Genomic DNA, 27953 nt, shown 5'->3' with positions numbered 1-27953 from the left:
AAACCAAAGACTTGAGAGTATCAGCGATTTACTTCGCTGTAGTGATAGTACTGAATTTTTTTGCAGTTCACCATGTAGAAATTACCTAAATGAGATTCAAGTGGCTCTCCTGAAATGTCACATTTAAGCAAAATGGCCCAGACAGCCAACAGAGTAACATGCTTTGCCAAGCCCTGTATGGAGCTGTCACTTTCGTCCTTGCGATCTACAGCCATTCCGGCACTTGTACCAACAGCAGTGCTGATCATACGATTCACAAATGAATTCTAACAGAAGATCTGTTAGCAAATAATGAGAGCTTGTAAGCAAATTCATACCTGACAGCTTAAAGACACATTTTTCTGCACTTATCAAAAACAAAATTATAGAAAAATAGATGTCTCCATCTATGAGAAGAATATGTACCTTTTTCTTTTGGCACTACCAGCATCAGAGGTGGCTGAAGAAATCATGCTGTCTCCATCCTCAATGTCGTCCCTCCTAGCAAGCTCCTTCTTCTTTGCCTGAAACAGAGCAGACCCTGGGAGTCAAGCTCTCCTGCTGAATGCTCCCAGAATATATGAATATTAAACAGCTAGACATACCAGATTCTCTTAGAGAAATACAACCACTATAAGATGCACAGAATTAAAGAGTCAGTAAACATTTTCAATAACCTGGTCTGACAAAAGCCTGCACGACCTGTAGAAAAGTAGGATAAAAACTGGATCTGGCAGATTGAGGACGCAACACTAGCTCAAGTACCAGACTATAAGGGCACTGGCTTGTTCAAAGCTCTGAGGCAAGTTGTAGGAGTGTCCTGCCATTTTTAGGTGAAGCCACTAAAGACAGTTTTTGGTGCCTTGGACTTCTTCAGCGATGCTGTGGCTAAGAAGAAGGTTTAATGCTAGAGGTGAAAGAAGATCTACTTTCAACACATGCATTTTTAAAGACCTTCTGCCAAAGAGCTGAAAGTCCAACCACTGCAGACTTAGGGAATGCATGCGCAGTGCCGAAAGGAAATACATGAAATGCGCAGCACTGAGGCCAGGATCAATTACACAGAATGAAGATTCTCCAGGGGACCCAAAATTCTTTTGTTGCTTCCTTGCTCTGGATTCTTTTTCCAGAAAGATTCTACTCAAAACTGACAGACACAATTTGTATTTCGTATCTCTGCCTTTCTTCAAAACACCTAGATCACCCATGATTTCCCGTGACCACTAAGACATGCTCTCAGAAAGGATCTGATAAATTCCTGAACACTGTACGACGATTAGTCACCTTTACCTAGGACCAATTTTGCTACCTTAACAGACGCAAGTCTGGAACCAAAGAAATAAAATCTACATGATAGAGCACCATCTGCAACTGGAGGGAAACTTCCTGAGGCCCTAAAATTACCTCCCATGCACATATCCCTGCTTCTTCCACTCACAAGGCTAGCCCCGTCTAAATTATTACTCCTACTCTACATGTTCCTGACAACTCTAAAAAAACATACTCAGCAGTACTTGTAATTGAAACAAATGATGTGATACTGCTGGGAGAAATCACGTTATCTTAAAAACACACACTCCCAGTCTGTAGAATTATTCCAGTTGTCCGTACTGCAGCTAAGCAAATCTGGGGGATCATACCTGCATGACCTGCTGCAATTTCAGAACTCGCTTGTAGATGGCTGAATTGGGAACATTATAGCGTTTGGCATTTTCAAACATTAAATTCAGATCACACTCCAAATGATCTAAAGTTTCATATTCTTGGTTCTTTAGTTTTGTTCTGTGAAAGACAAACACAGGGCTACAATTTACCATTATGAAAATGATGAAATACCCTTACTGAAAGTTTAGTACAAAAATCCTAACACGCACTAGCTGACCTCTTTACTTGGGATACTGATGAGAGGCCCATCTACCTTTAAGACAGAAAGGAGACAAAAGCACCATTGTATTTAGGCAGTATGACAGTCTACCTGGAAATCCAGAAACATAAGAAATAATAAGAAGACCTACGTGCCAGGGTGGTCAATTACAAAGCACATATATTAGCAAAAATCCTAATGTCTGTTAGTGGTTAACATGCAAACCCCAGGAAGAAAAAAAAAAATCACGGAGGTTTTAAGATACCTTAATGAAGAACCATGGTGATCTAGCCACTTCTGATAAGAGGCCATTCCAGTTCATGAAGGTTAATGAAAAGAGAAGGTACTCACAAACCATGAAAGGGGATATATACAAATACGTACAACAAAGAGGTCGTAAGATGGCAAATGAGAGGCAGACACATTAGGGCCCAATGACTACTTTTCTTCTAATACAAACATCTGCAACTAATTATGAAGGCTTAAAATTGACGTTACTTATTTTACGTAAGTCTTAAGAATTCTGATCTCTTTTAGACACTACGGCTGTTGTTAATACCAACTCTCATAAAGTCCTTTATAAATTTTACTTTAAAGATTTATGCATTTATTATTTCAGAGAGAGGGAGACAGAGCATGAACAGGAGGGGCAGAGCAAGAGAGATTCTCAAGCAAACTTTGCACTGAGCACAGAGCCTGACCTGGACATGATCCCAAGATCCTGAGATCATGACCTGAGCCAAAACCAAGAGTCAGATGCTTAAGTGATTGTGCCACTCAGGCATCCCTATATTTTGTTTAAAAAGATTTATTTATTCATTTGAGAGAGTGTGTGCATGGGAATGCACACAGGGGAAAAGGGCAGGGGTGGCAGAGAAAGAGACTCTCAAGCAGACTCCCTGCTGAGTGGGGAGGCCATGCAGGGCTTGATCCCACAACCCTGAGATCATGACCTGAGCTGAAATCAAGAGTCGGATGCCTAACCACCTGAGCCACCCAAGTGCCCCATGTCCCTTATACATTTACACGAAGTGAAGAGTCAGTTTGCCCTAACTCTGTATGCACACAGGACAGACTTTTAAATCTTTTGACTGAAGTACTTGTACACTGCTTAGAAAGACATGTACTGCTTAGAAAGACACGAATGTCAGAGAACACCTTGGGGGTAGAGCAAACAACCACGCACAAACTCAGCTCTCAGTACCAGCCTACGTGGCTAGCACTCAGCATTTAAATTACAGCCTCAGACTTACTCCTGCCAACTCTGAGAGTAATTACTCTGAGAGTAATGTGCTGACTATTCTCAATCCCCACAAAGAACAGACGTGGAAGTCAAACTTGTAAATGACAATCTATAATAAATGTGCAGACATTTATCAGACTGATGTCCACCAAAATTAGAGGGGGACAGGATAGGCACAAAGGGAAATAAAAGATGGGGATGACAAGTCCCAGCACAGTGGAAGGTAGCATTTGGGCTACACTGTCTAGCTCCTGCCCACTCTTTCATTTCTGTTGCCTTTTAAATGATTTATTTATTTTAGAGAGAGAAAGAGAGCGAGAGAGCATGGGGGCAAGGGGCAGAGAGACAAGAGAGTCCTAAGCAGACTCCTTGCTGGGCATGGTGCCTGAGGTGGGGCTCGATCCCAGGACCCTGAGATCATGACCTGAGCTGAAACAAAGAGCTGGATGCTTAAATGACTGTGCCACCCAGGCGCCCCTATTTTTGTTGCTTTTGATGACATTCAACTATCATCCTTCTGCCAAAAAATCTTCCTAGGACTGTGCCGTATAATAACATTAGCCACTAGCCACATGTGGCTTTTTTTAAACTGAAGTAAAATTTAAAATCTAGTTCCTTACTTGTACCAGTCACATCTCAAGTGCTTAATAGTCACATGTGACTAGTGGCTAACATATTGGACAGGGCACAGAAAACATTTCCACCATCATAGAAAGTTCTACTGGGCAGCACTGCTGTAGATTTCCACGTTGCTCTGATGCAGAGACAATGGAAGGTAGGCCAGGTCCTGTCAGGCACCACTGGCCACGTGTCCTTGGAAACAAGGTAGATTAGTCACGCTAAGAGCTAACCCTTCAAAACTCTAGTGTGCTACCAGCTAAGCCTCAGTCATTTCTGTCCCTCACACTCCTCTATCTGTGTGCCAGACAACTGTCAAGAAATAAGTTTAAAAAGGGGGAAAGGTGCAGAATTACTGACTTAACCAAGCAAGGTTTCTAAGAGAAAATTCTAACTTTGGGCGCCTGGGTGGCTCAGTGGGTTAAGCCTCTGCCTTCGGCTCAGGTCATGATCTCAGGGTCTTGGGATGGAGTCCCGCATCGGGCTCTCTGTTCAGCAGGGAGCCTGCTTCCCTCTCTCTCTCCCTCTCTCTCTGCCCGCCTCTCTGCCTACTTGTGATCTCAGTCTCTCTGTCAAATAAGTAAATAAAATCTTTAAAAAAAGAAAAAAAAAAAAGAAAATTCTAACTTAGAAGAAGGTTGTAGGCAGGTGTTTGGATTGGCTGAGAATATGTCTTCCTTTATTATTTAGACTAAACTCATTATTTAGACTAAAAAAAAAAAAGGCTGAAGGAGAAAAGAAACAAAAGACAAAAACTGTTGAGTTAATGGGGTGCCTGGGTGGCTCAGTAGTCAGGCATCTGCCTTCAGCTCAGGTCATGATTCCAGGCTCCTGAGATCGAGGTCCGTTACCAGGATCCCCATTCAGTGGGAAGCCTGCTTCTCCCTCTCCCACTCCCTCTGCTTGTGTTCTCTCTCTTGCTATCTGTATCTGTCAAATAAATAAATGAAATCTTTAAAAAAAAATTGTTGAGTTAAAAGGGAATCTCTCAACACCTATAAGACTGTCACTATCTTTCCCAAGGCAAAGAGTATAAAAGACAAATTTCCAAGCTATTTTTTTAATGAACGGCAGCTTTAATTTTCGTGTTATTTTAAGAGGATCAAATAAACTGACTTCCTGTATCCTATTTGGGTACAAAACCTCCTAAGTTTGCATTAAGTAAAAACACCATAAATTTTACTGATCAAGTGATGAAAACATAAGTTATAAATGCAAAACCATGAAACATTATGTTGTTAGCAATCTCATTTTCTAGAATCCAGCGAATATAAGAATTTTAATTGCTATTATTTGAAAGGTTAGTTATCTGTCCTGATAAATACCAGCCTATTCTAATTTTGCCTAGTTGAGATATATTTTTACCTTGTCACCTCTGAGTATACTGTAGAACCTAACTCGCACTGTGAGAGTTATATTACTTATTTCCTATTATTTTTAATGATGAGGCGGTGAGGTTTCAGTATTCTATCTGAATTCCCAACATTTGTTCTATTGACTGATTGACTGATTGTAGGCTGCATGTCCAGTGTGGAGCTTGAACTCACGACCCTGAGATCCAGAGTCGCATGCTCTACTGACTGAGCCAGCCAGGCAACCCCCAATGACTGTTTTAAACAGAAAAGGGAAACCAAGATGAGCCATCTTTCAGGTACTGTTTCAGCTAAAGAATTCCCTAAGAGCAGCCTGTGCTTATTCTGGATTCAACTTTAGATAAAAATTTAAATAGAGTTTAACTGTTGTATTTAAAATACCAATAATTTAGGGGCGCCTGGGTGGCTCAGTGGGTTAAAGCCTCTGCCTTCGGCTCAGGTCATGATCCCAGGGTCCTGGGATCGAGCCCCGTATCGGGCTCTCTGCTCAGCAGGAAGCCTGTTTCCTCCTCCCTCTCTCTCTGCCTGCCTCTCTGCCTACTTGTGATCTCTCTCTCTGTCAAATAAATAAATAAAATCTTAAAAAAAAAAAAAGAATATTTATTAAAAAATAAAATAAAATAAAATAAAATACCAATAATTTTAAAAAATCAATAAAAAGTATAAGCAGAAAGATTTTTGTGCTTTGCTCAGTTGTAAGAAAATGAACAGTTAAGTTCTGAGTTGCATGACTCTATAGTCTATAATCTGACACACAAATAAATGCCTATCATGTTTTTATTTGCCTTGACTCTATTACAGTATAAATAATGTGTATTTAATCAAATTTATTTCTCAGTTTTCATATAGAAGTAATAATCAAAATATACTCTAGACATGTGAAAATATTTTTACCTTTAATATCTTTATCCATTTTAGTAAGGAGATACATGTGCAGGCTCAACCACAAGAAAATGGATTTCTATCGAGTAATGTAGAAAGCATCTTACCTGATCTGCTGTAGGGATATAGGCATTTTAATTTGCTGATAATAATCAGGGTATTTTTTCTTTGAAGGCAAATGGAAAAAAGGTTCAGCTATTAGCTGCCCTTGGTTATTCCGACAACTCCTAACTGTGTCATATAGCTGATAAAAAGGATTTGAAACATCCATAAATGAAGTAATGCTCTCTGCTTCCGATTCTCCTTCTTCATAACGTGCAGCTAAAAAAAAAGACAAAAAAGGGGAAGAAAAAACCATACTTTAAAATAAAGCTCTTTTATCACCACAGATTTGCCTATTTTATTAATAGTTTTAACAGAAAAACTCTGACTTTATTGTTCTTTTCTACCATAGGTTTCCTTTCTAATAAATTCATTTCTGCTCTTAGCTTTCTTACCTTTTCTTCTAATGTCTCTGCTTTTATCCTCTTATTATTTACTTAAGTTAGATGTTTATTAGTTCACTTTTCTTTTTTAATTGAGAGTGAGAGTGAGAGAGATCAGAGGGAGAAGCAGAGTCGCTGAAGAGCAGAGAGCCTGATGTGGGGCTCAATCCCAGGTCCTGAGTTGACGGCAGATGCTTAGCCCACTGAGCCACCCAGGAGTCCCTAGTTCATTGACTTTCAGCTGTCTGTTTAGAGAGACACATTCAGACCTAACCTGCTCTCCAAAGTACAGCTTTAGCTTTGTCCCCACTGTTTTGATATATACTGTTCTCATTATTGCTATTGTTCAATCTCAGGTAATTAAATTCCTATTATAATTTTTCCTTTTTAAAAAGAAAAACCCAGCATTTGGAGACTTTTGTATTTCCTGAGTGTTTGGGTTTTTAACTTTTACCTTTTAAAGATTAGGTGTTTACAACAGCTGTATTATGATCAGAAATAATACCCAACTTTTAAATTGGTTGAAATTTGTTTCATGACTAAGTATATGATTAATATCTGTGATTGTTCCACAAGAATCAGAGGAATACTTGCCTGTTTATATCCATCTTGTGTTAGCTGAATAGTACCCCCCAATATATCCAAGTCTTAATCCACAAAACGGTGACTATTACCTTATATGACAAAAGAGACTTTGCAGATATGATTGGAAGTTAAGGATCCTGAATTTGGGAGATTATCCTGGATTAAACTCTTGAGCACTAAATGTCATTGCAAGGGTCCTTATAAGAGGCAGGCAAGGTCAAAGGAGAAAGGAGACGAGATGACAGATAGAGACTGGGAGTGCTACATTTTGAATAGAGAGGAAGGAGCCATTAGCCAAGGTATACAGGTAGTTTCTAGAAATTAGAAAAGGAGAGGGAATGGTTTATCACCTAGAGGCTCCAGAGGAACACTCGCCTGCCAACAACTTGACTTTAGACTGCCGACCTCCAGAATCAAAGAGAATACATTCGTGTTGTTTTAAGCCACCAAACCAAGCTTATAGTAATTAGTTTTTGCAGGAAACAGGAAATAAACACACTGGTGAGAAATAAGCGCTGTGTATTCAAATAATCGTCTTCACTGGTTTTCTGGCTGCTTATCTAGCAATGGAAAGCAGTGAACTCCCACTCTAGGGCAATGTTTTCACTTTCTCTGCCACCTTCTATCTGGTTGTTTTATGTATTTTGAGTTTTGTAATTTATTTTCCTGCTGAAATAAACCTTTTGTCATTATGAGGTGAATCCTTTCTATCCTTGGTAATGCTTTCTGTTTAAAAGTTCATTCTATCAGAAGTCAGTGTAACTATCCTTTGGTTATTATTTGCCCTATGTATCTTTTTCCGTCCTTTTACATTAAACTTTCCTGTATTTTGACATTTCAGATGTGTCTCTTGCAATCAGCATACAACCTGATTTTAAAACAAAAATCTAATCTAAAACTGTTATAATTGGCAAATTTGGGTCATTAACACTGATGTGATTTCTGATACAATTTTTGGAGTTGTCTCTCTCAACTTTATACTTTCCACTTGTCCCATTTTCTCTGTTTCTTTTTGCCTTCTTTTTTTTTTTTTTTTAAAGATTTTATTTATTTATTTGAGAGAGAGACAGTGAGAGAGAGCATGAGCGAGGAGAAGGTCAGAGAGCGAAGCAGACTCCCCATGGAGCTGGGAGCCTGATGTGGGACTCGATCCCGGGACTCCAGGATCACGCCCTGAGCCGAAGGCAGTCGTCCAACCAACTGCGCCACCCAGGCGTCCCTGCCTTCTTTTCTTATTTTGTTTTTGCGGAGGAGGACTGAAAGGTTGATCTGTTTTTCTGATTCTATCCCTCACCCCATTTCTGTTCTTAGAGTGACTACAAATGGGCGTGCTTCTCTACCTGCCCTGCGGCCCCACCCCAGGCTACATAAAGTAGTTGGTCTCTAAAACAAATCACCTCAAGAATACAGGCCACGCTTTCTGAATTTTGGGGGAGGGGGTTCTGAATTCTCATGTCTTCTCTCCATGGGCTCTTGTCCCTCCAAGATCATCAGTTATCCCTTCTTTGCTATTTTAACTGTATCTTACCCCTAAGTTGTTTCCAGCAGCAGGAAGTAGAAACCAAATAGATTAGAATCTTGGCTAAATCAAGGGTAAACAGCTATGCAGAGCAGCCTGAAAGATCTACTACATACAAAGCTGACTGGCAAGTACTCTAATAGCTAAGGTTACTAAAGAAGAACACTAGTACTATTTATTAGAAAAAAACAAACAAACAATAAATGCTTTTTAGGTGGGGTTTCCTTCAATTTGTTATGCTACTTATAAGGTTAATGAAGTAAGCAAATGTTAGAAGGAAACCTAAACATAACATGTGTGTCACTTTTATAACCAGTGAAAAACAAAGCTAATAAAAACAAATTTTCCTTCAATTTCTGATAACACGAGTTGATTTAAGTTAAAAAGAAATTCTAAGATGAGTGTCAAAAAATTACATCTATACTCTAATAGTAATTTTGAACCTTCTATGCAAGATTTAGTAGAAAATAAGACACACAGGTGGAAAAATCTGTTCTCATACTTGATGATGAAATCTGACAATAGGCCAGAGTAATTTCATGAAATAAATTTTATCTGTACATATAAAAATTGTCTGTAGTAAAATAAAGAACATTACAGCACACTGCAGACAGAGACAATGAAATCAAACATACCTCCACAGCTGTTCTTTGCTATTTAACAGATAGTGTACTTTTACATGGATTTTATTGTCCCATGTCCTGTGTTGAACTTGTTTAAATGACAACTGATTATGGCGCTCTGATTGTAATTTACATCTACCTTTTTTTTTTTTTTTTTTAAACATTATCTTTAAATCAGAAGCTCTAGCCAGGAAGAAATTATAGCCTACTGAAAATATAAGCCAGTGACCTGGAAATCTAAGATGGTATGAATATCTCCCTAGGGTTTCTCAATGGCGTCACTAGTACTCACTCACTATTTATCATTATACGCTTGAAACCAGGATCTGCTAAGGCTAGTAAATCAATTGTTCTTATAGAAGTATTTATTTACTTAGATACAAGATATAACACTAAATAAGGTTTTGATAAGTTGGCCAACGAAAGAGTGCAGTCAAAACACAACAAAACAGTATGTACTCCAAAAACTGACAAACTCCCAACCAGACCAAAGCACTGTAACGTTCCTTCACTAGAAGATCCACTGAGAAGGCATTAACAGGTCATGACCTAATACCCACCAGCTAAAGCAGCATCTTCTTCACTTTCTGAGCCATACTGAAGTGCCATGGTAATTGCTGACAAACGACCGCCTTGGACTGTTCTTTTATTACTACAAAGAAAAACAAGTAATCAGAAGACAGGGAAAGAGGTTATAATAATTTGGTTACTTTACAGGAAACAGGAACTGTTAAGAAAACATTCACATCAAAGAAAAATGATTTCTATTCAACTGTGTGCTCAATTTATCTTTGTATTTTTAACAGTCCCCAAAGCAATCTTAGCCAAGACCAATTTTTTCTCTGAAAAGAGAGGGAGTGGTGTAGAAAGCCTAAAGAAGGCTACTTCCAATTGTGTTACTTAAATGCAGCACTACTCTTTATTTTACAAAAAATAAAGATTCATTCATCTTTACTGGTTAATTTTCTTCTAAGATGTTCATATCCTACAATGAACACAAATTCTATTTCGATTACAGAATCTTTTAGTATTTTTCCACAATTTATTTTACTGGAAATATTAAACACTCCCTGACAACTTCTGCTTAATCATTTTCCAGAAGTCAGGCAGGTCAGGCCGACTACATAGCACCTCAACCTTTTAAATAAGGTTATTTGATAACAATTGTCATAATAACCCAATTATACCCCAAAGAATTACTTCCTGATAGCCATCAGGCAAACACTAGTAAGCCTAGCCTCATAAACAAGGTCAGTTCTCAGACTAAACACACTCACTCTCTCACCGGTAATACTTGCTAGTGGGATTTCTCTCTTCACCAAGGCTGCCTTTACTGTGAGAAGGACCTGTCAGCCTGGCTGTAGCCAAATTTGATGGAGTCCTATCCAGAGATAAGATTAAAAATAAATAAATAAATAAATAAATAACCTCAGAAAACTGACAGCTGGAATCAGAATGCTAGGTAAACAAAAAAAGGAAGCAAGCATTTTTTTTGTTGTTTTGTTTCTAAGTAGAAATGCTCAAATATTTGAGCCATTACTGTACAGAACACTTTGGTCCAAAATCACAGGACTCTGCCAAAGAGAATAGATGAGGGCTGGTCCTGGAGTGCTTATGGTCCCTGCAGTGACCAAGGATCTGGTAATGAAGGAAATGTCAGGGTCAGAAGAAAGCTTTGAAAGCAGCCACCTCAGCTTCCATTTCTTGAAAGAGGCAATGGAATCCCAGAAGTAAGACTTGTTCAAAGTCCTAGTCCTTGCACAAGAAAGAGCCAGGATGAGACTCTAATCTGACATCTGGCTAAATGCTCTTGCTGCCAATATAAATATATACCATTAAATATAACACAAAAATACCATGATATTATATAGATGCTTGCCATATATAATATACATTAATATGTAGTATGTCACATTTAAATATGACTATGTACATATATAGCAATGAGTAGATAATAGTATTTAACCTCAAAAATTGTTTGTTTTAAAAAAGAAATTTTTTTTAAAGATTTTATTTATTTGTCAGAGAGAGAGCAGAGCAGAGTGGCAGGCAGAGGGAGAAGCAGACTTCCCGCTGAGCAGGGAGCCCAACATGGGACTTGATCCCAGGACCCTGGGTTCATGACCTGAGCTGAAGGCAGATGCTTCACCTACTGGGCCACCCAGGTGCCCCCAAACTGTTTGTTTTTAAATAAAGCCTTTCCGCTGCAATGGAAGGGCTGAGGAAGAGCTATATCTATTCTCTTCAGAATCACATTATCAACTGTAAATATACTTTTCAAATGCAATATACTTCTTGTTTTCCACTGCTTTGATTCCACTAGCTAGAAAATTTGGTAAATAAAAAAGGCACAAGGATTTAGACATTTTATTTCATTATTATTATTTTTTAAGATTTAATTTATTTGAAAGAGAGAGCAAGAAAGCACGAGCAGGAGAGGAGCAGAGGGAGAAGAGGGCTCCGTGCTGAGCAAGGGGCCTGATGTGGTGGTTGATCCCAGGACCCCAGGATCATGACCCAAGCCAAAGGTGGATACTTAACTGACTGAGCCACCCAGGTGCCCCGAGTATAGACATTTTAAAAACATACCTTATTCGAAGGCTTGACTTAGCCATTTCATGATGTTCAATTTCTGCCTTTTTCATATAAAATATTTTTTTAATAGAATTTGCATCCTGTCAAGATAAAATTACTTGGTTTAGGAAAACAGGGACAGTTTAAAATGCCATCAGTCATGCACTGGACACTTTCTATGGCACTCTTCCATTCGGAGCAGGCATCCATTTACTATCCATAAAGCTGCATCCTCTAACCTTTCCATCTTTGACAACATCATCACAATTATACATAAGTTAAAAAGCCTCCCAGCTCTTTCATAATTAGTCAAGTAATGCACAAAGATCTAACAGTGAACAAGGAAAAATGGGTGAAAATTCAATGAACTCTATCTGTGTCCACTGACTTAAAAACTGATACAAAGATACACTTCTAAGATTAAAGGCTATGCACACAAATTTAGGATGAATGTACTTGCTTAAATCAATAGCATATTAATATATCAAATCTAGTTTCACCTCTCTCTAAAATTTATTTTAGGGAAAATAATCAGACCGAAATGTACAATCTTAACTGCATCAACAAACTATCAGTATTCTACTATTAATGTCCTATCAAGGACTAAGAATACAAGAACTTCATAGCTCGTTTCTGATTTTTACTAAAAAAGTTTCTTAAAAGATGAATATTGATTAAAAGCTGAAGATAGGTTAGCTACCAAAAGCAACTCTATTTGAGGCAGCATTCTGAAAGTCTAAATGATTTTTTTGAAGACTATTTATTTATCTGACAGAAAGAGATCACAAGTAGACAGAGAGACAGGGGGAAGCAGGCTCCCCACCTAGCAGAGAGCCCAATATGGTGCTTGATTCCAGGATCCTGAGATTATGACCTGAGCCGAAGGCAGAGGCCTAACCCACTGAGCCACCCAGGTGCCCAAAAGTCTAAATGATTTTACTCCCCAAAGGTTTTCTGAAATCCTCTGCTAAATTCCCAATGACTTATCACTAATACAAAAAATGTCTGTAAGCAACTGTGTTACAGGACTGTAAAATCTGTAGGAGAGAACTGCAAAGCAATGAAAGAGACATTTCACAATGTGTGTTGCACTGCAGAAATTGCTTTTTATATTTATGAAGTTTAGAGGAGAGACTAAATCAATATTTCACTAAAAAGCAGATCAAAATCAAACCTTCTATCTTACATTAAGATAGACATATAAATGAATGGAACAGAACTGAGATTACAGAAACAAACCCATACACCTTAAGTCAACTGATTTTCAACAGGGTGCCAATGCAATTCAGTGGGGGAAAGAACAGTCCTTTGAATATAAGGTGCAGGGACAAATGAGCATCCCGTGTGGAAGAATGAATGTAAATTCCTACCTCACACCTAACTCAAGTATACAAAAATAAATCCAAAATGGATACATTTAGATTTAAGGGCTGAAAGTATAAAATTCTTAGATGAAAACACAGGTGTCAACCATTATGGCCTTGGGTTAATGCTTTCTTACATAAGACACTAGAAATACAAGCAACCCAAAAAAAAAAAAAAAAAAAAAAAAAAGACAAGATGGAATCGGGAGGGAGACAAACCGTAAGAGACTCTTAATCTCACAAAACAAAACGAGGGTTGCTGGGGTGAAGGGGGTAGGGAGAGGGTGGTGGGGTTATGGACATTGGGGAGGGTATGTGCTATGGTGAGTGCTGTGAAGTGTGTAAACCTCGCGATTCACAGACCTATATCCCTGGGGCTAATAATACATTACATGTTAATAAAAAAAAAAGTTAAAAAAAAAGGCAGACAAACTGGACTTAACCAAATTAAAAACTTTGTCAAAGGACATTATCATGAAAGTGAAAACAATCCACAGAATGGGAGAAAATATTTGTAAATCATACACCTTCTTTAATGTCTAAGATTATATAAAAAAATCTAACAATTCAACAATAAAAAAGCAGGTAACCCAATTTAAAAATGGGGTAAGGATCTGATTAAAAAGTTTTTCAAAGAAGGTATGTGAATGGCTGATAGACACACAAAAAGATGTTCCACATCACTAATCATCAGGGAAATAATATTCAAAACACAATGAGATACTACTTCATACCAACAAGGATGGCTATCATAAAAACAAAAACGGAAAATAAATGTTATTGAGAATGTGGAGAAATTACACTTGCAGATTTCCAGTGCAAATGTGAAATGGTATAGCTGGTTTGGAAAACAATTTGGTGGTTCCTCAAGAAGTTAAATATACAGTTACCACGTGGACCAGCAATTTCATTCCTAGGTACATACCCCCAAAATGAAAATACTATGTCCACATAAAAACTTAAACATGAATGTTCACAGCAGCATTCTTTATAATAGCTGTAAAGTGGAAACAACCCAAATGTCTAGCAATTGATAAGTGGGTAACTAAAACATAGTATACCAATGTAACGAAGTATTACTTAGCAATGGAAAGAACGAAGAAGTGATACATGCTGCAACCTGAATGTATTAATAGTGTCATGCTCAGTGCAAGATGCCAGTCATAAAGGACCACATCTGTGTGATTCCATTTACACGAAACGTTCAAAAGAGGCAAATTCACAGAGACAGAAAGTAAGCCAGTGCTCCTAAAATGGGGAGACTAGGGGCAAATGGAGTGACTGTTCACTGAATGTGGTCATGGGTGCACAACTCAGAATACAGTAAAAACCATTAAATCATACACTTTGAGTGAAATGTATGGTATGATGTGAATTTCACCTCAATAAAGTTGTTGCATAAAAATTGCTGGCTCTAAATTAAGGTGTCTACTCTTACCAATGAAAACAACAACAGCGAAAAACTAACCTTGAACACTTGAGAACCAGGCTCATTGTAAGTTTTGGCATTTTTTGCTAGGAGATCTATATCTTTGGCCATTGCATGAATACTCTTGTAGCTTCCATTCTAGAGTAAACAAAAAAATACAGCAGTTCCTCTTAATTGAAAGTTAATCAGCAAGACCTTTAAGAAAAAAAGAACTCCACATATTTTTAAATTCTCACCATATTCAAAGACTTTATTGGAATATACATGTATGAACAATATATAAAGTCATTTTCTCTTCTCTTGTGTGTCCATTTACACACAAGTTTTTGAGATACGTAACAATCAGAGCTATGTTAGTTTCACAAAAACTTACAATTCTTAAAAGATCAAATAATGTAAAAGTTGTTTAATTCAGCAAACACATAGTGCCAAGCACTGTTCTAAGTGCTTTACAAATACTAATCCATTAAGGATTGTAAAGTAAAGGTGAATTAAGGGTGTGAAGTAAAACTCCTCTAGTTTTACAGACCACTTCAGATAAAATAGTCTAGCACAGAGGTTAAACTCTTTGAGTACCTACTATGTACCAGGCTCTGTGTTAGAGCTGTCATATCTTAAAGCTCACTCGATCCCAAATAATCCAGGGAAACTGAGAACTGCCTTCAATTTTCAAAGAAAAGGAAGGAGGAAGACACTCTAAGCAGAAATTATACAGGGTTAACAAGAAGGACACAGAAACGAACAGACACATTCTAGAGAGACTGAGAAAACCAAATTAAGTGGAGTAGAGGGTGGAGGAAGGAAGAACCATAAGCAAAGGCTGTATAGTAAGGACAAATGAGGCAAAATCCTGACAGCCAGGGAAAGGAGAGTAGCTGGTGATTTACCAAGTGAGGATATCCAACAGCTGAGCACACTCTGTTTATCTTTTTTTTTTTCTTAAAGATTTTATTTTTAAATAATCTCTACACCCAAGGTGGGGCTCGAACTCACAACCCCAGGATCAAGAGTTGCATGTTCCGCTGACAGAACCAGCCAGCCACCCTGAGGACCCTCCATATTTGGAAAAAGTCCTAGTACAGGTAGTAGGGAAGAACCTACTTTCCACAACAGAGGGTACAAGTAAGTGGGTAACAGCACTGCCAGCAGCCTGGCAGCCAGGGCAAGGGGAGGTAATTCGTGTTCCAGGGAGTCTTGAGAGACTAAAGTGAGGGCAAGAGAACAGAGAAAATGCATTCCTAACTCCCGCAAAGGGCAATAAAGCAGAGGGGAGCAGTGGACATCCAGGATCCACAGTGGCCAATGGCACTGGGAACAGCGATGGCACCACAAAAAGACTATGCATGACCTCAACTGTGCCATGATGTCCCTGAGTTCTGCCTACTTCCCTACAGCTAGTTCTCCTGCCTGCCTTCCGAACAACTGTACGAGCTATCTGATACTCTTTCCACGGATTCCCCTTCTGCTGGAGTTATTCAGAGCTGGTTTCTGTTGTACTGTTAAAAGAAACTGTGATTTGCTAGCGGAGGCACTAGAAAACAAGTGACAAGGCTTTGGGCTGTGGAACAGAAAGGAAGAATAAAATAGGAAGAATGCTAGGGTCAGGAAGCAACATGCAGAAAGGACCAGAGAGCCCTTCATCAGAGAAGCAGGAGAGACTACTACAATAATTTGGACAGAAGAGGACAAGATCTTGCTTAGGGTGATGGCAGAAGGTGCTTCTATGGAGCTTGTGGAAGGAAGAACAGACAAGATAAGGAAAGAGGTCTCAGAGAGAAGGCTGGGGCTGGGGTAGGGGTGTATACACAGATCTGATCTGAACTGCAGTATCACAAAAACATCTTCCCCCAAGGTAGATGTTAGAAACCCCAGGGATTTAGGTTCTAGGAGACTAAGTCATTAGCAATAGCAGCTGGGGATCTACCTTAAAAACCAGGTGATATATTAGAGAATCTGTATTTTAACATTCTGTGAAAGTGTATTATGGTACCAGTAATTACTACACTTTCACTGTTCACTGCTCTCCTACAATTTTAAAGCCAAGGACGTTTCTCCCTCCTGGCAAACCACTTGCCTTCAGTCTCGTTTCTCAATGAGACAATGTGACACATTAAATTTTCCTCTTTATCTACGGGGAGCCCCAAACCCTCCTCACTCTGGGAGGAACCCTAACTCACACTAACCAAGGCCACATCCCATAGGTGCTCTGTGAGATGCTTCGTCCATTACTCCTGCCCCCTCCGAGTCTGCGAACTGGTCACACTAACCCAGCAAACAGCAGAGGAAGCAGGCAAGTCGCCTGACCGAAGCGATATAGCTAGTAAGGAGCAGAGCTAGGAAGACAACCCATGTCGGTCCAACTCTAAAAACTGGATTTCTGGTAAAATATAGCTCTTTCTCCCTATACCTTCCTTAACCTCTAATCGCCAAGTTTTAAATTTCGTCATTCATTCAACTCAATAAACATCTATTGAGCACCTACTCTGTGGAGAGGCGGTAACAGTGCAGAGGTTAAGAGCACAGACTCGGGAGTCAGAATGTCTGGATTCAAATCCCAACTCTTCTCCTTACTAGCTGCTGACTTGGGCCAGTGACTTACCAGCTCGGTGCTTCGGTTTTTCTCATCTGTAAAACAGGAATAATAATGGTATCTACCTCAGGGAGTGGCTATCAGAATTAACAGTTAATACATACAAAGCAGTGAGAACAGAGCAGGCAGCTGGCAATGCCAAGTGAGTGTTGGCTGCTGCTACTGCTGGGGGTACAGGGAGGAAGGCACTCAAAGAGAACAAAGCCTCTGTTTTCACTGACCTTACCCTCTAACATATACTGAGGGTAACTTACTCTGAGACATCCTAAAACTATTAGGAAGCAGGTAAGAATAAACAACAAAGCTTTATTGCTAATGGGACTTTCACAACTAAAAATGTCTATGGCCAGTGCTTTTTAATTTTTGTCCTAAGAGCAAGATTTACAACACCAGTGAAAATTCTGCTTTCCTCCCTAGAGATAAAATGCAAAAGGGACACTATGCTACCTCCTCCAAAGCTATAATCAGTTTTACCACTCCACTTGTTTATTATATTGTTAATAACCCCTTACAAAGACATCGCTTCTGTTTCCTAAAAGCCTCTACAAAAGATCTCAGGCTGAACTTCCCTAAAACACATGTGGTTATCTTCGTACCTGTATCCTCTGAGCAATGGTCTTGAGATCTATAGGCTCCTTAATTATTGCATAATAGTCTGGATATTGCTGGAAGACAAAAACCCAGGCATGATAAATAAGAGAAAGTATCCAGGAAATGAGAAACAAGGAAGGACACTGACAATCTGTTAATCAACTGAACAGCTCTATCAGATGCAAGGCTACAGACACAGCTGTAAAGCATATGGTTTGTTATAGTTGAAGCAGAAAGAATTTGATTTTAACAAGATTTACAGCACGTTGTACAAGTTTACAGGTAGTATCCGGTAACTGCCATTATCCAACAATATAACTTAATGTTTTAAAAAATTCTAAATTCATAGAATCACACAGTTTAAAGTTTAAGGTTCCAACATATTTATCCCTGGAAATGAAATAGAATGTTTTTGAATGTTCGTATAAGCTCTTTAATTTTTCAACTTAAATCACATAATATTATCCTATTTCATAGAAAATTTTTTTTTAAAGATTTTATTTACTTTAAAGAGAGAGAACACACACCTGTGAGTAGACAGGGGCTGGGAGGAAGGAGTTGGGGTGGGGAGAGGGAGTGGGAAAAAGATCTCAGGCTGACTCCATGCCAACTGTGTAGCCTGACACAGGGCTCAATCTCACAACCATGAGATTACGACCTGAGCCAAAAAAGAGTTGGATGGTTAAACCAACTGAGCCACTCAGGCGCCCCTCATATAAAATTCTTGTGGATCTTAAACTGCATAAGGTTGCAAGTTTGTTAGCTTCATGTTTAACTTAATGCTTCTACTTATTTTGGTCAAATTAATTTTTTTTCAAACTAAAACACATTAAGTGAAACCACATTAAAGAATCAAAGTAAAAGGGGTGCCTGGATGGCTCAGTCAGCTAAGCATCTGCCTTTGGTTCAGGCCATTATCCTAGCGTCCTGGGATCAAGCCCAGGCTTCCTGCTCAGTGGGAAGTCTGCTTCTCCCTCTCCCTCTGCCTCTGCCTCCTCCTCCTAGCTCATGCCCTGTCTCTGTCTTTCATTCTCTCTATAAAATAAATAAATAAAATCTTCAAAAAAACCCACAAAAGGTAAAATTATAAGCACTCTCTGATTTCTTATCAAATATTAGCTCATCACAAGAAAATAAGTAAAGTATGCTAGAGGAATATTCTTGAAGAGTTTCACAAAGTCCACAGTGCAGGGACGCCTGGATGGCTCAGTTGGTTAAGTATCTGACTCTTCAGTTCAGTTCAGGTCTCAATCTCGGGATCATGAGATGGTGCCCCGTGTCAGGCTCTGTGCTCAGCAGGAGTTAGCTTGAGATTTTCCTTCACCGTCTGCCCCTCCCCTGAATGCATGCCCTCTTTCAAATAAATAAAATCTTTAAAAACAAAACAAAACAGGGGCGCCTGGGTGGCTCAGTGGGTTAAAGCCTCTGCTTTTGGCTCAGGTCCTGATCCCAGGGTCCTGGGATCAAGCCCCGCACCAGGTTCTCGGATCAGCAGGAAGCCTGCTTCCTCCTCTCTCTCTCTCTGCCTGCCTCTCTGCCTACTTGTGATCTCTGTCAAATAAATAAATAAAGTCTTTAAAACAAACAAACAAACACCAAAAAACAATGCCCACACTGTATTCACTGCCCCAAGTCTTTTCTTCTACAGGTTTGGTTCCTTGGAAGAAACCAATGAAGCTGACCAAAAATAAAAAAACCAAAATCTTGCCATTTGCAACTACATGGATAGAACTAGAGGGTATTATGCTGAGCGAAATAAGTCAGTCAGAAAAAGACAATTATCATGCGATCTCTCTGATATGAGGAATTTGAGAGGCAGGGCAGGGGGATATGGGGGATAGGGAGCAAAAAACTGAAACAAGATGGGACCGGGGAGGGAGACAAACCATAAGAGACTCTTAATCTCAGGGAACAAACAGAGGGTTGCTGGGGGTGAGCGGGGGAGGGATATGGTGGGTGGGTGATGGACACTGGGGAGGGCATGTGCTTTGGTGAGCGCTGTGAACTGTGTAAGCCTGATGATTCACAGACCTATACCCTGAAGAAAATAATACATTATATGTTAATTAAAAAAAAAGTTGGTCTACTATGTGGGCTCTCCAAGTTCTTTCAACCTGTTTAAGTCCTTGAAGCCCAAACAACAACAAAAAGCAGGAGACTACAGCCTTCACCCAGTTACTGGGCTGAAGGCGTGATCTCAGGGATGCTTCCTCTCATCTCATTCCTCAGCTTACCCTTACTTTCTTAACCCTACTCTTTACTTTGCCTGGATCAAACCCATTTTCTGCCCCCTCTCTATCAATTCTACTTCAGAAGACAAATTATAGCAAGGCCATAATCCGTAATCTCAGCTGTTGGGTCTGCATATTCACAATCCCCTGTCTTCAGCCAATTCAGCTTGGAAAGGGCTCATAAAGGAAAGGTAAAAACTGCCCTGCCCTCCCAATCTCAGTCCTTGCTGACTTTCAAACTGTCACATCCCGAGGGACAAATGGGAACCTGCTTTTTCCAACCCACTTTTGCTACATGGTATTCCCAAAAGCTCTCCTGGAATGGAGGAACAGGATATTAAACATGTTTGTTAGTTTGTTTGTTTTAAAAATAAGCTCCACATCCAGCATGGAGCCCATGGGGGGCTTAAACTCATGATCCTGAGATCAAGCCCTGATCTGAGATCAAGAGTTGGGACGCTTAACTGACTGAGCCACCCAGGTGCCCCAGGATATTTTAATGTTTTATTGCTCCAAGTCACCCTTGGTGGCTTGACCACTGGTGATGACCTCCTGCAAAATAAGAGTAGGTCTTGAATAAAGACTATACTCCTTTCTTATATTTTTTTTAAATTGTGGTCAAATATACAAAAAATTTACCGTTTAGTCATTGTAAGTGTGTGGTTCAGTGACATTAAGTACTTACACTATTGTGCAACCATGGTCATCATCCAGCTTCTAAACTTTTCATCCTCCCAAACCGAATCTCCAGACCCACTGAACAATAACTGCACCCTCTCTCTTCCTGCCAGTCCCTGGAAACCACAATTCTACTTTCTCTATGAATCTGAATACTCTGAGTACCTTCTACAAGAGGAAAAATGCACTATTGGTCCTTCTGTGACAGGCTGATTTCACTTACTATAATGTGTTCAGGGTTCATTTTAGCATGTGTCAGAATTTCATTCTTTTTAATTTATTTTAAATATTTCATTTATGTATTTGAGAGAGAGAACGAGAGAATAAGCAGGGGTAGGGGCAGAGGGAAAGGGAGAAGCAAGTTTCCTGCTGAATAGGGAGCAGTATGCAGGGCTTGATCTAAGGACCCTGCGATCATCACCTGAGCCAAAGGCAGACTCTTAACTGAGCGAGCCACCCAGGTTCCCCTCATTCTTTTTCTAAAGGCTGATAAATACTCTATTGTATGTATATACCACATTTCATTTATCTAGTCATCTACTGAGGGCCATCGGGTTGCTCCCATGTTTTAGCTATTTTGAATAATACCACTGTGAACATGGGTGTACACATCTCTTTGAGCTCCTGCTTCCAATTCCTTTGGGTATGTACCCAAAGTGGAATTACTGGATCAGAGGGTAAATCTGTATTTAATTTTTTGAGGAGTCATCGTACAGTTTTCCTTTTCTCTTAAAATTTAAACCATATGACCAATATAATCACTGTATTTTTCTAATCAGATCCACACTTAGAATAGCAGTGGTCATATATGCTTTCTTTCTTTCAACTTTTTTTTCTTTTTAACTTTTTAAAGTAAAGTCTACACCCAACATGGGGTTTGAACTCATGACACCAAGATCAAGACTTGCATGTTCCACCCTCTTAGCCAGCCAGGTGCCCCTCTGCTTTACTTCTAATGTGGTAACTGTCCTACAACTAGTCAAGACACATCTCTAAATAACTAGTCACGTCGATGACTGATGGGGAAAACTGCACGCTGCTCATCAGTCAATAAGCATTTCTTCCACACCAGTGACATGCTGGATTCCAACTAAATGGCAAGGATACAAAAGAAAATGGTACATAATTGTTCTTAAATTCAGGGATGTGGGAAGGAGGTAGATAAAAAGTAAATCATCACAATGGAGTTACATGCGACAGTGAAGTACTTCTAAAAGTATATCCTTGTCTAGAAATACAAGAATGCGGAGGCCATCGAAATGTTTGTGGTTCCATGGGCTACAGTGGGACTTTAGTGATGTTCACTGCCTTTCGGTTATGAAGCCACAAGAGGCCCTGCCACTTTCAAAGGGTCTCACTTGTCTAGAAAACCTCTTCCTCTTTGGGGTAGATGAGTACTACTAGATCTCTCTCTTCTCCATCACCAGGAGATCAGAACTAAAAGAGGAAGAACTCATTTATCTTCTCATTCTGTCTCCTGAGCAAAGAGAATGTTTCTTCTCTTTTATAAATAAAAGGCTTAGTTTATGTACTTATTTTGTTATTTTAAGAGTCACCAAGATTGGAAACAACCCAATGTCCACGGGCAGATAAATGGACAAATAAAATGTGGTATATGCACAAATGGGAGTATTTACTTAGCTTTAAAAAGAAAGGAAATTCTGGCACATGCTCCAACCTGGATGAACACTGAATAAATGATGCTAAATGAGATAAGCCAGATAAAAAAAGACAGTGTACGAATTCTCTTATGATCAGGTACTTAGAGTAGTCAAATTCATAGAGAACACAGAACGGTAGTTGCCAGAAGCCGGGGCTGAGAGGGAATGGGGAGTTATTGGGTTTTTTGTTTGTATTTTATTTTTTTACTTTATTTTATTTTATGAGGAGTTATTGTTTAATGGATACAGAGTTTTAATTAAGCAAACACATACAATACAAATATACTTACCTCACTGAACCATACACTTAAAATGGTTAAATGGTAAATCTTATATATATATTTTACAGTAAAAAACAAAAACCAAACAGTAAGAATAACCAATCAAAAACAATTTTGTTTTAAATTCACAACCTTCAGGTGAGATAAAATGGTAGAACATGTCCTGTGTGCTTGCTGCTGTGGCCTCAAGGAGGGTCACTCGGCAGCCTCCAATGCCTTTATTTACTAAAAACTAATAAATTTTCTGAAGTACTGAAAAATGAAAACCGTATGAAACAAAAACACACTTTAACTCACCTGTTTTTAATTGCATCACTTACCACTTTAGAAGGCAGTTTCTGAAAAAGTTCACTGATGAGACGTCCTGATGGATTTGTGGCTACAACTATGGCTTCAAGAAGCTGCTCCAGGATCTCCTTCAAGTAACTTGGAGAAGACTGGGAGGAGGAGGTTAGCAGCAAGGAGAGAAGAGAGAGAATGACTGTGAGAGAAATCCAAACATCAATGCTAAAATGTTAAAATTAATTCAAAAAGCAATTATAAACAGTACTTCTTTAGTGTAAGTTTTCAATAATACCACAGAAACGCTCTGATGCAGACATGGGGCTTGCACCCCTGGAATGGCATACATGAAACTAAGGAGGCTCCTTATGTTACCTCAGCAACTAAATTCCTTGGATCAGGTCCTTTTACTGAAGTCTATTCCACAGTAAACACTGTAACAGGGAAATTCAAGTGCCATATGTATGAAATGATGGAAATGCAAACCTTCTTAGGGTCTGAGCAACTGAGACAGGGAAAACATATCCCATGATACCTGACTCTCTCTGTATCTGCTCTTCCTAACTACTGAAGTCTGAATATTCTGGTAGAACAAGGATGCATGTAAAGCTGCAAATATATACTTCTACCCATGGGGTGGCTCTATCAGATGTAATGACAGAATTCTAGCTATCTCAGAAGCAAATAGAGATCATATCAAATAATGCACATTACTTCTGCCCTGCAGACTGGCTGACTTACTCCTACCTTATTTACTGTTTCCACATGGGAAAGTATATGCCCCAAACAGTACTTGGCCAGGCAGGATCTGAGTCTGAAGCTGGTTTTTACACTGAGCAATGGCATGTTTGCATCAAGAGTTACAGAAAATGGGTGCGCCTGGTGGCTCAACTGTTTAAACACCCGACTCTTTTGATTCTGGTCACGATCCTGGGGTTGAGAGATCAAACCCCATGTAGGACTCTGCAGTCAGCAGGGAGTCTGCTTGAGATTCTCTCCCTCTGCTCCTCCCTGACATGTTCACTCTCTCCCTAAAATAAATAAATAAATCTTAAACAAAAGAGTTATAGAACCATGTTCTGTGCATATAAAAGAAAGGGTAATGTATTTCTGGCTTAAACCACAAAAGCACTGGTCTTTGTGTCCTCATATAATAGGTCTTTTTTATTTAGTACAGTCTCTATTTTAAGGTCCAACATTAACTCCACAGAGAGAACATTAACATCTCTTGAGCCCAGCACAGTGCCTGGCAATAACAAACACAAAACAAATATTTAACAAATAAAACATGTGATTCTCTGAGAGTTTCCAACTACATAAGTTTAGAGAACCAACAAAACACTGATGAAATCAGACTAAAAATACCCATGCTTAAGTCATTTACTTCCTGGCTAAAACACAGTACCACAGAGTTAGTTTCAAAAAGAGCAGAGTTATACTCTGCAGCCAAGATTCCTTTCCTCCCAACCCAAACAGGTACTCCGGAAACACGCGTTGCAGATGACAAGCAGCATGTGCTGCAGTGTGCGAATGCACTCACAGAACCTATTTCCACAACTGGGAAGGCGCCAAAGAAATCATTTTGAATTTAAAAATGAGAAGCAGGGTGCCTGGGTGGCTCAGGGGGTTAAAGCCTCTGCCTTTGGCTGGGGTTGTGATCTTGGGGTCCTTGGCTCAAGCCCCGCATTGGGCTCTCTGCTTGGCTTCCTCTCTCTCTCTCTCTCTGCCTGCCTCTCTGCCTACTTGTGCTCTCTCTCTGTCAAATAAATAAATAAAATCTTAAAAAAAAAAGAGAAGCTTGAAAATACCTTCTCCATTCACAAGAACTTAGGGCCAATAAGAAGCCTGGGAGGTATAAACATGAATGTGCAAGAACCTCCCAATTTCTTAACAAAGAAACACAGGCAAGTCCTAAAGGCAGGTGGTTTCATTTTTTGACTAGAACCCTGGAGGCCTATAAGACGACTGAGCCCTCTGCCCAAGAAAGCATGGGGTAAATCACTGTTCCTATATTAATACTGGAGAGTAAAATTCCAGGGAATCCCAAGTTAATTGCCTTCTACCTAATTCTAATCATTTAACTGCCAGAAGGAAGTGACAAGGTACCCAAGAGCTACATTTTGAGAGTCCCAGAAGTAGTTACTTTCTTTTTTTAATAGAAAGAGAGAAACTGAGAGCATGTGGGGGTGTGTGTGGCAGAGAGGCATAGGGAGAGGGGAAATCTTAAGTGGACTCCATGCTGAGCAGAGAGCCCGATGTGGAGCTCCATTATCATGACCTGAGCCAAATGCAGGAGTTGGATGCTTAACCGACTGAGCACCCAGGTGCCCCGAAGTATTTACATTTTTGAGAAATTCACCTAGCATTTCTTTTCTCTGTGTTGAAGCTTCAGGAGAAGGCCTATTGAGGTTTACTTAGGGAAGAAAGGGGAACGCTCATCTTTGGGTGTCTCACTATTTAGCTACAGAAGAGCAATGTCCTTACTTTTATTATCCTTCTTCCTCTAATTAAACGCATGCTTGTTCATCAAATGTTTACCAGTACCTACACACCCCTCACAGTCTAGATGCCAGCAACAGGTGAATAAGGTGGTATTTTCTGTGCAGCTATCATTCTCTTTGTAAGAAGAAAGAAAGTAAACATGCAAACAGATAAACAAGTTATTTCACATAATGTTAACAAAAACCTGAGGACCACAGAACAGAGTGATGTGATGATGGGAAAAGACGGGTACAGGGCAAACAATTTAGACAGGTCATCAGGAAAGTCCTCTCCTAGCTGTCTTAATTTTAAGTGATGTTAGAATCATGAAAAAGAGCCAGTCACAGAAAGAGCCAAAGGAAGCGTATGTTCCAAGCAGAAGAGCAACTGCAAAATCCTAGGGGCAAGAGCACATCTGGCATGTTCTGGGAACAGCAGCATACAAGCTACAAAAAATATTTCTAAGGTGATTCCAATGACTCTCCAACAGTTAATCACAATACTGCCTACAGTTCTATCTCAATCCAGCAAAACTGGAACAGCCCTTGATAATATGAAGGTTCTCCTTAAAACTGAACAGGAAATATGCATTAATGTAAGAGCAACACATGAAAACAACCACTCATGGCACTCAATGTCCAGGATGTCCTAGGATCTCTTGTAATCGGAGTGGGGATCTCTGGTCATATGCCCCCTTACCCTCCTAGTTACCAAAACCACACCACAGGAAACCCAGTTGCCCATAGCAGCACAGAAGAAATCACAGGTGGGGGGGGCCTCGTCCACTCTCACAATGGTCCATCTTACTCATTCCAGCTGCGCACTTACTCCTTCTGTCACTGTGCCTTGATTGTCTTGCCCATCTTCATCATCATCTTCGTCATCTGCTTCTCCTTTTTGAACAAACTCATTTCTTGTTCTAAGGTACAAATCCCAGAGTTTGCAAGCAGCTTTATATTCAGGAGAATCTGGCTGTACAAATGAACAAAGACAAAAGAAAATACTTTAGTATTTTATTGTAAATAAATAGTAATAGTATTTTATTGTAAATCAACAACTACTTTTAAAGCATTCTGTTCCAGCAGAGACTAGCATTCTAAGACATCGATGCTGAAACTCCTACAACAAATTTAGAAATCTTTATGATTAAAAGATACATGAGCCTCAATTTTTCTTCTGAGAAACAAAGCATATGTTTTAAAGGCATTCTGAAATCGTATTATTTTATTTATTTATGACCTATTATCTCATTACATTAAGATCTGAAGCAAAAGATAAATGATTTGTTAAATTAACACTAACAGAGATGCCTGGGTGGCTCAGTCAGTTATGTGTCTGCCTTTGGCTAAGGTCATGATCCCAGGGTCCTGAGATCAAGGACCCCACTGGGCTCCTTGTTCAGTGGTGAGCCAGCTTCTCCCTCTACCTGTTGCTCCCCCTGCTTGTGTTCTCTCTCTGACAAATAAATAAATAAAATCTTAAAAAAAAATTTTAACCCTAATTACTCATACATGAACATACGCAATTTAAAAGGTAAGCCCCAATTTAAGGGCTGTAAGTGTAAAGGGTAGAAGCTAACGATTGTTCTACTATCACTTCTATTTTTAAGCTATTTACTACTTTATTTAAAGACTTCTTTTCCTAAAGTATAATAGGGATAAACTCTAACTGAAACTTTCCAGTAAAAGCAATGCTGGAACCAATGTTAAAATAAACAATGGGGTGTCTGGGTGGCTCAGTCGTCAAGCGTCTGCCTGCAGCTCAGGTCCTGATCCCAGAGTCCTGGGATCGAGCCCCACATCAGGCTCCCTGCACACCAGGAAGCCTGCTTCTCCCTCTCCCACTTCCCCTGCCTGTGTTCTCTCTCTCACTGTGTTTCTCTCTGTCAAATAAATAAATAAAATTTTTTAAAAAATAAACAAATAAGTAAAACTAAACTTTCAAATCCATCCAGGTGCTGCCAATAAGGAGAAAGCAATGCTCAAAAGAGCAAGAACAGAGTAAAAGCAGGAACCCAGATGACCAAGCAGAACACGGAAGCTGATGTCCACTTGAGGGCTTCTGTAAGGTAAGATAAACCTAAAGCTTTAGTTTTCAAAGCTCTCTGAAGCTGCAGGGAGAGGAGATAAAGGTCAGAGCCCACCAGAAGCTGGGACTCCAAACACCACACTTGCAGCCTAAGCAGGAATTCAAAAACAATTCAGTTTCTGTGATGCCTGGGAACAACACTACCCACCTCATCCTCCACCCTGCTAAACCTGTGCTTATCTCCAACCATAACACTGCAGGGAGAGGAGAGGCATGGGATGATTCTCCTCCAAGAAATCATCATACGCTAGCCCTAATAAAGACAGGCCAGGTGCCTGGGATAAGCAACACACTACCCTGAATGAACCCAATTTCAAGCTAAGCCTCCAACAATCTCTAGAGATCAAGTTCCAAGAAATGCGAGCTCAAGGTTAAATTTCATGAAACACAAAAGAATGAAACCACACAAGAAAGCCAGCAGAAATAACCACAAAATCAGACATGCAAGTATTTCAGATTTTGGAATTATGCCATAGTATGAAAAATGAGTATGTTGAACGTTTTTAAAGATACGATGGGATTGAAAAATAGA

General features: G+C 39.5%; 1 protein-coding gene across 16 annotated transcripts in view; it reads right to left on the bottom strand.

Moving 5' to 3' along the window:
• PBRM1 (polybromo 1) overlaps nt 1–27953 on the bottom strand; it is a 127317-nt gene that overhangs the window by 77656 nt on the left and 21708 nt on the right. For 15 of the 16 annotated variants that reach the window (XM_044253407.1, XM_044253409.1, XM_044253408.1 and 12 more), the window contains exons 5-14: nt 26162–26305; nt 22891–23007; nt 17725–17793; nt 14578–14676; nt 11761–11846; nt 10457–10552; nt 9732–9823; nt 6067–6280; nt 1620–1761; nt 406–503 (exon numbers count right to left, since the gene is read on the bottom strand). In XM_044253407.1, coding sequence (XP_044109342.1) covers nt 406–503; nt 1620–1761; nt 6067–6280; nt 9732–9823; nt 10457–10552; nt 11761–11846; nt 14578–14676; nt 17725–17793; nt 22891–23007; nt 26162–26305 — 1157 coding nt within the window. Of the gene's footprint in view, nt 1–405; nt 504–1619; nt 1762–6066; nt 6281–9720; nt 9824–10456; nt 10553–11760; nt 11847–14577; nt 14677–17724; nt 17794–22890; nt 23008–26161; nt 26306–27953 lie in introns of those variants that run through there. The other variant, XM_044253420.1, reaches the window with a different exon arrangement.

The sequence above is a fragment of the Neovison vison genome, chromosome 6 (assembly GCF_020171115.1).
Source record: "Neovison vison isolate M4711 chromosome 6, ASM_NN_V1, whole genome shotgun sequence".
Classification (NCBI taxonomy): domain Eukaryota; kingdom Metazoa; phylum Chordata; class Mammalia; order Carnivora; family Mustelidae; genus Neogale; species Neogale vison.
This window is presented reverse-complemented; position numbering and strand designations above follow the sequence as displayed.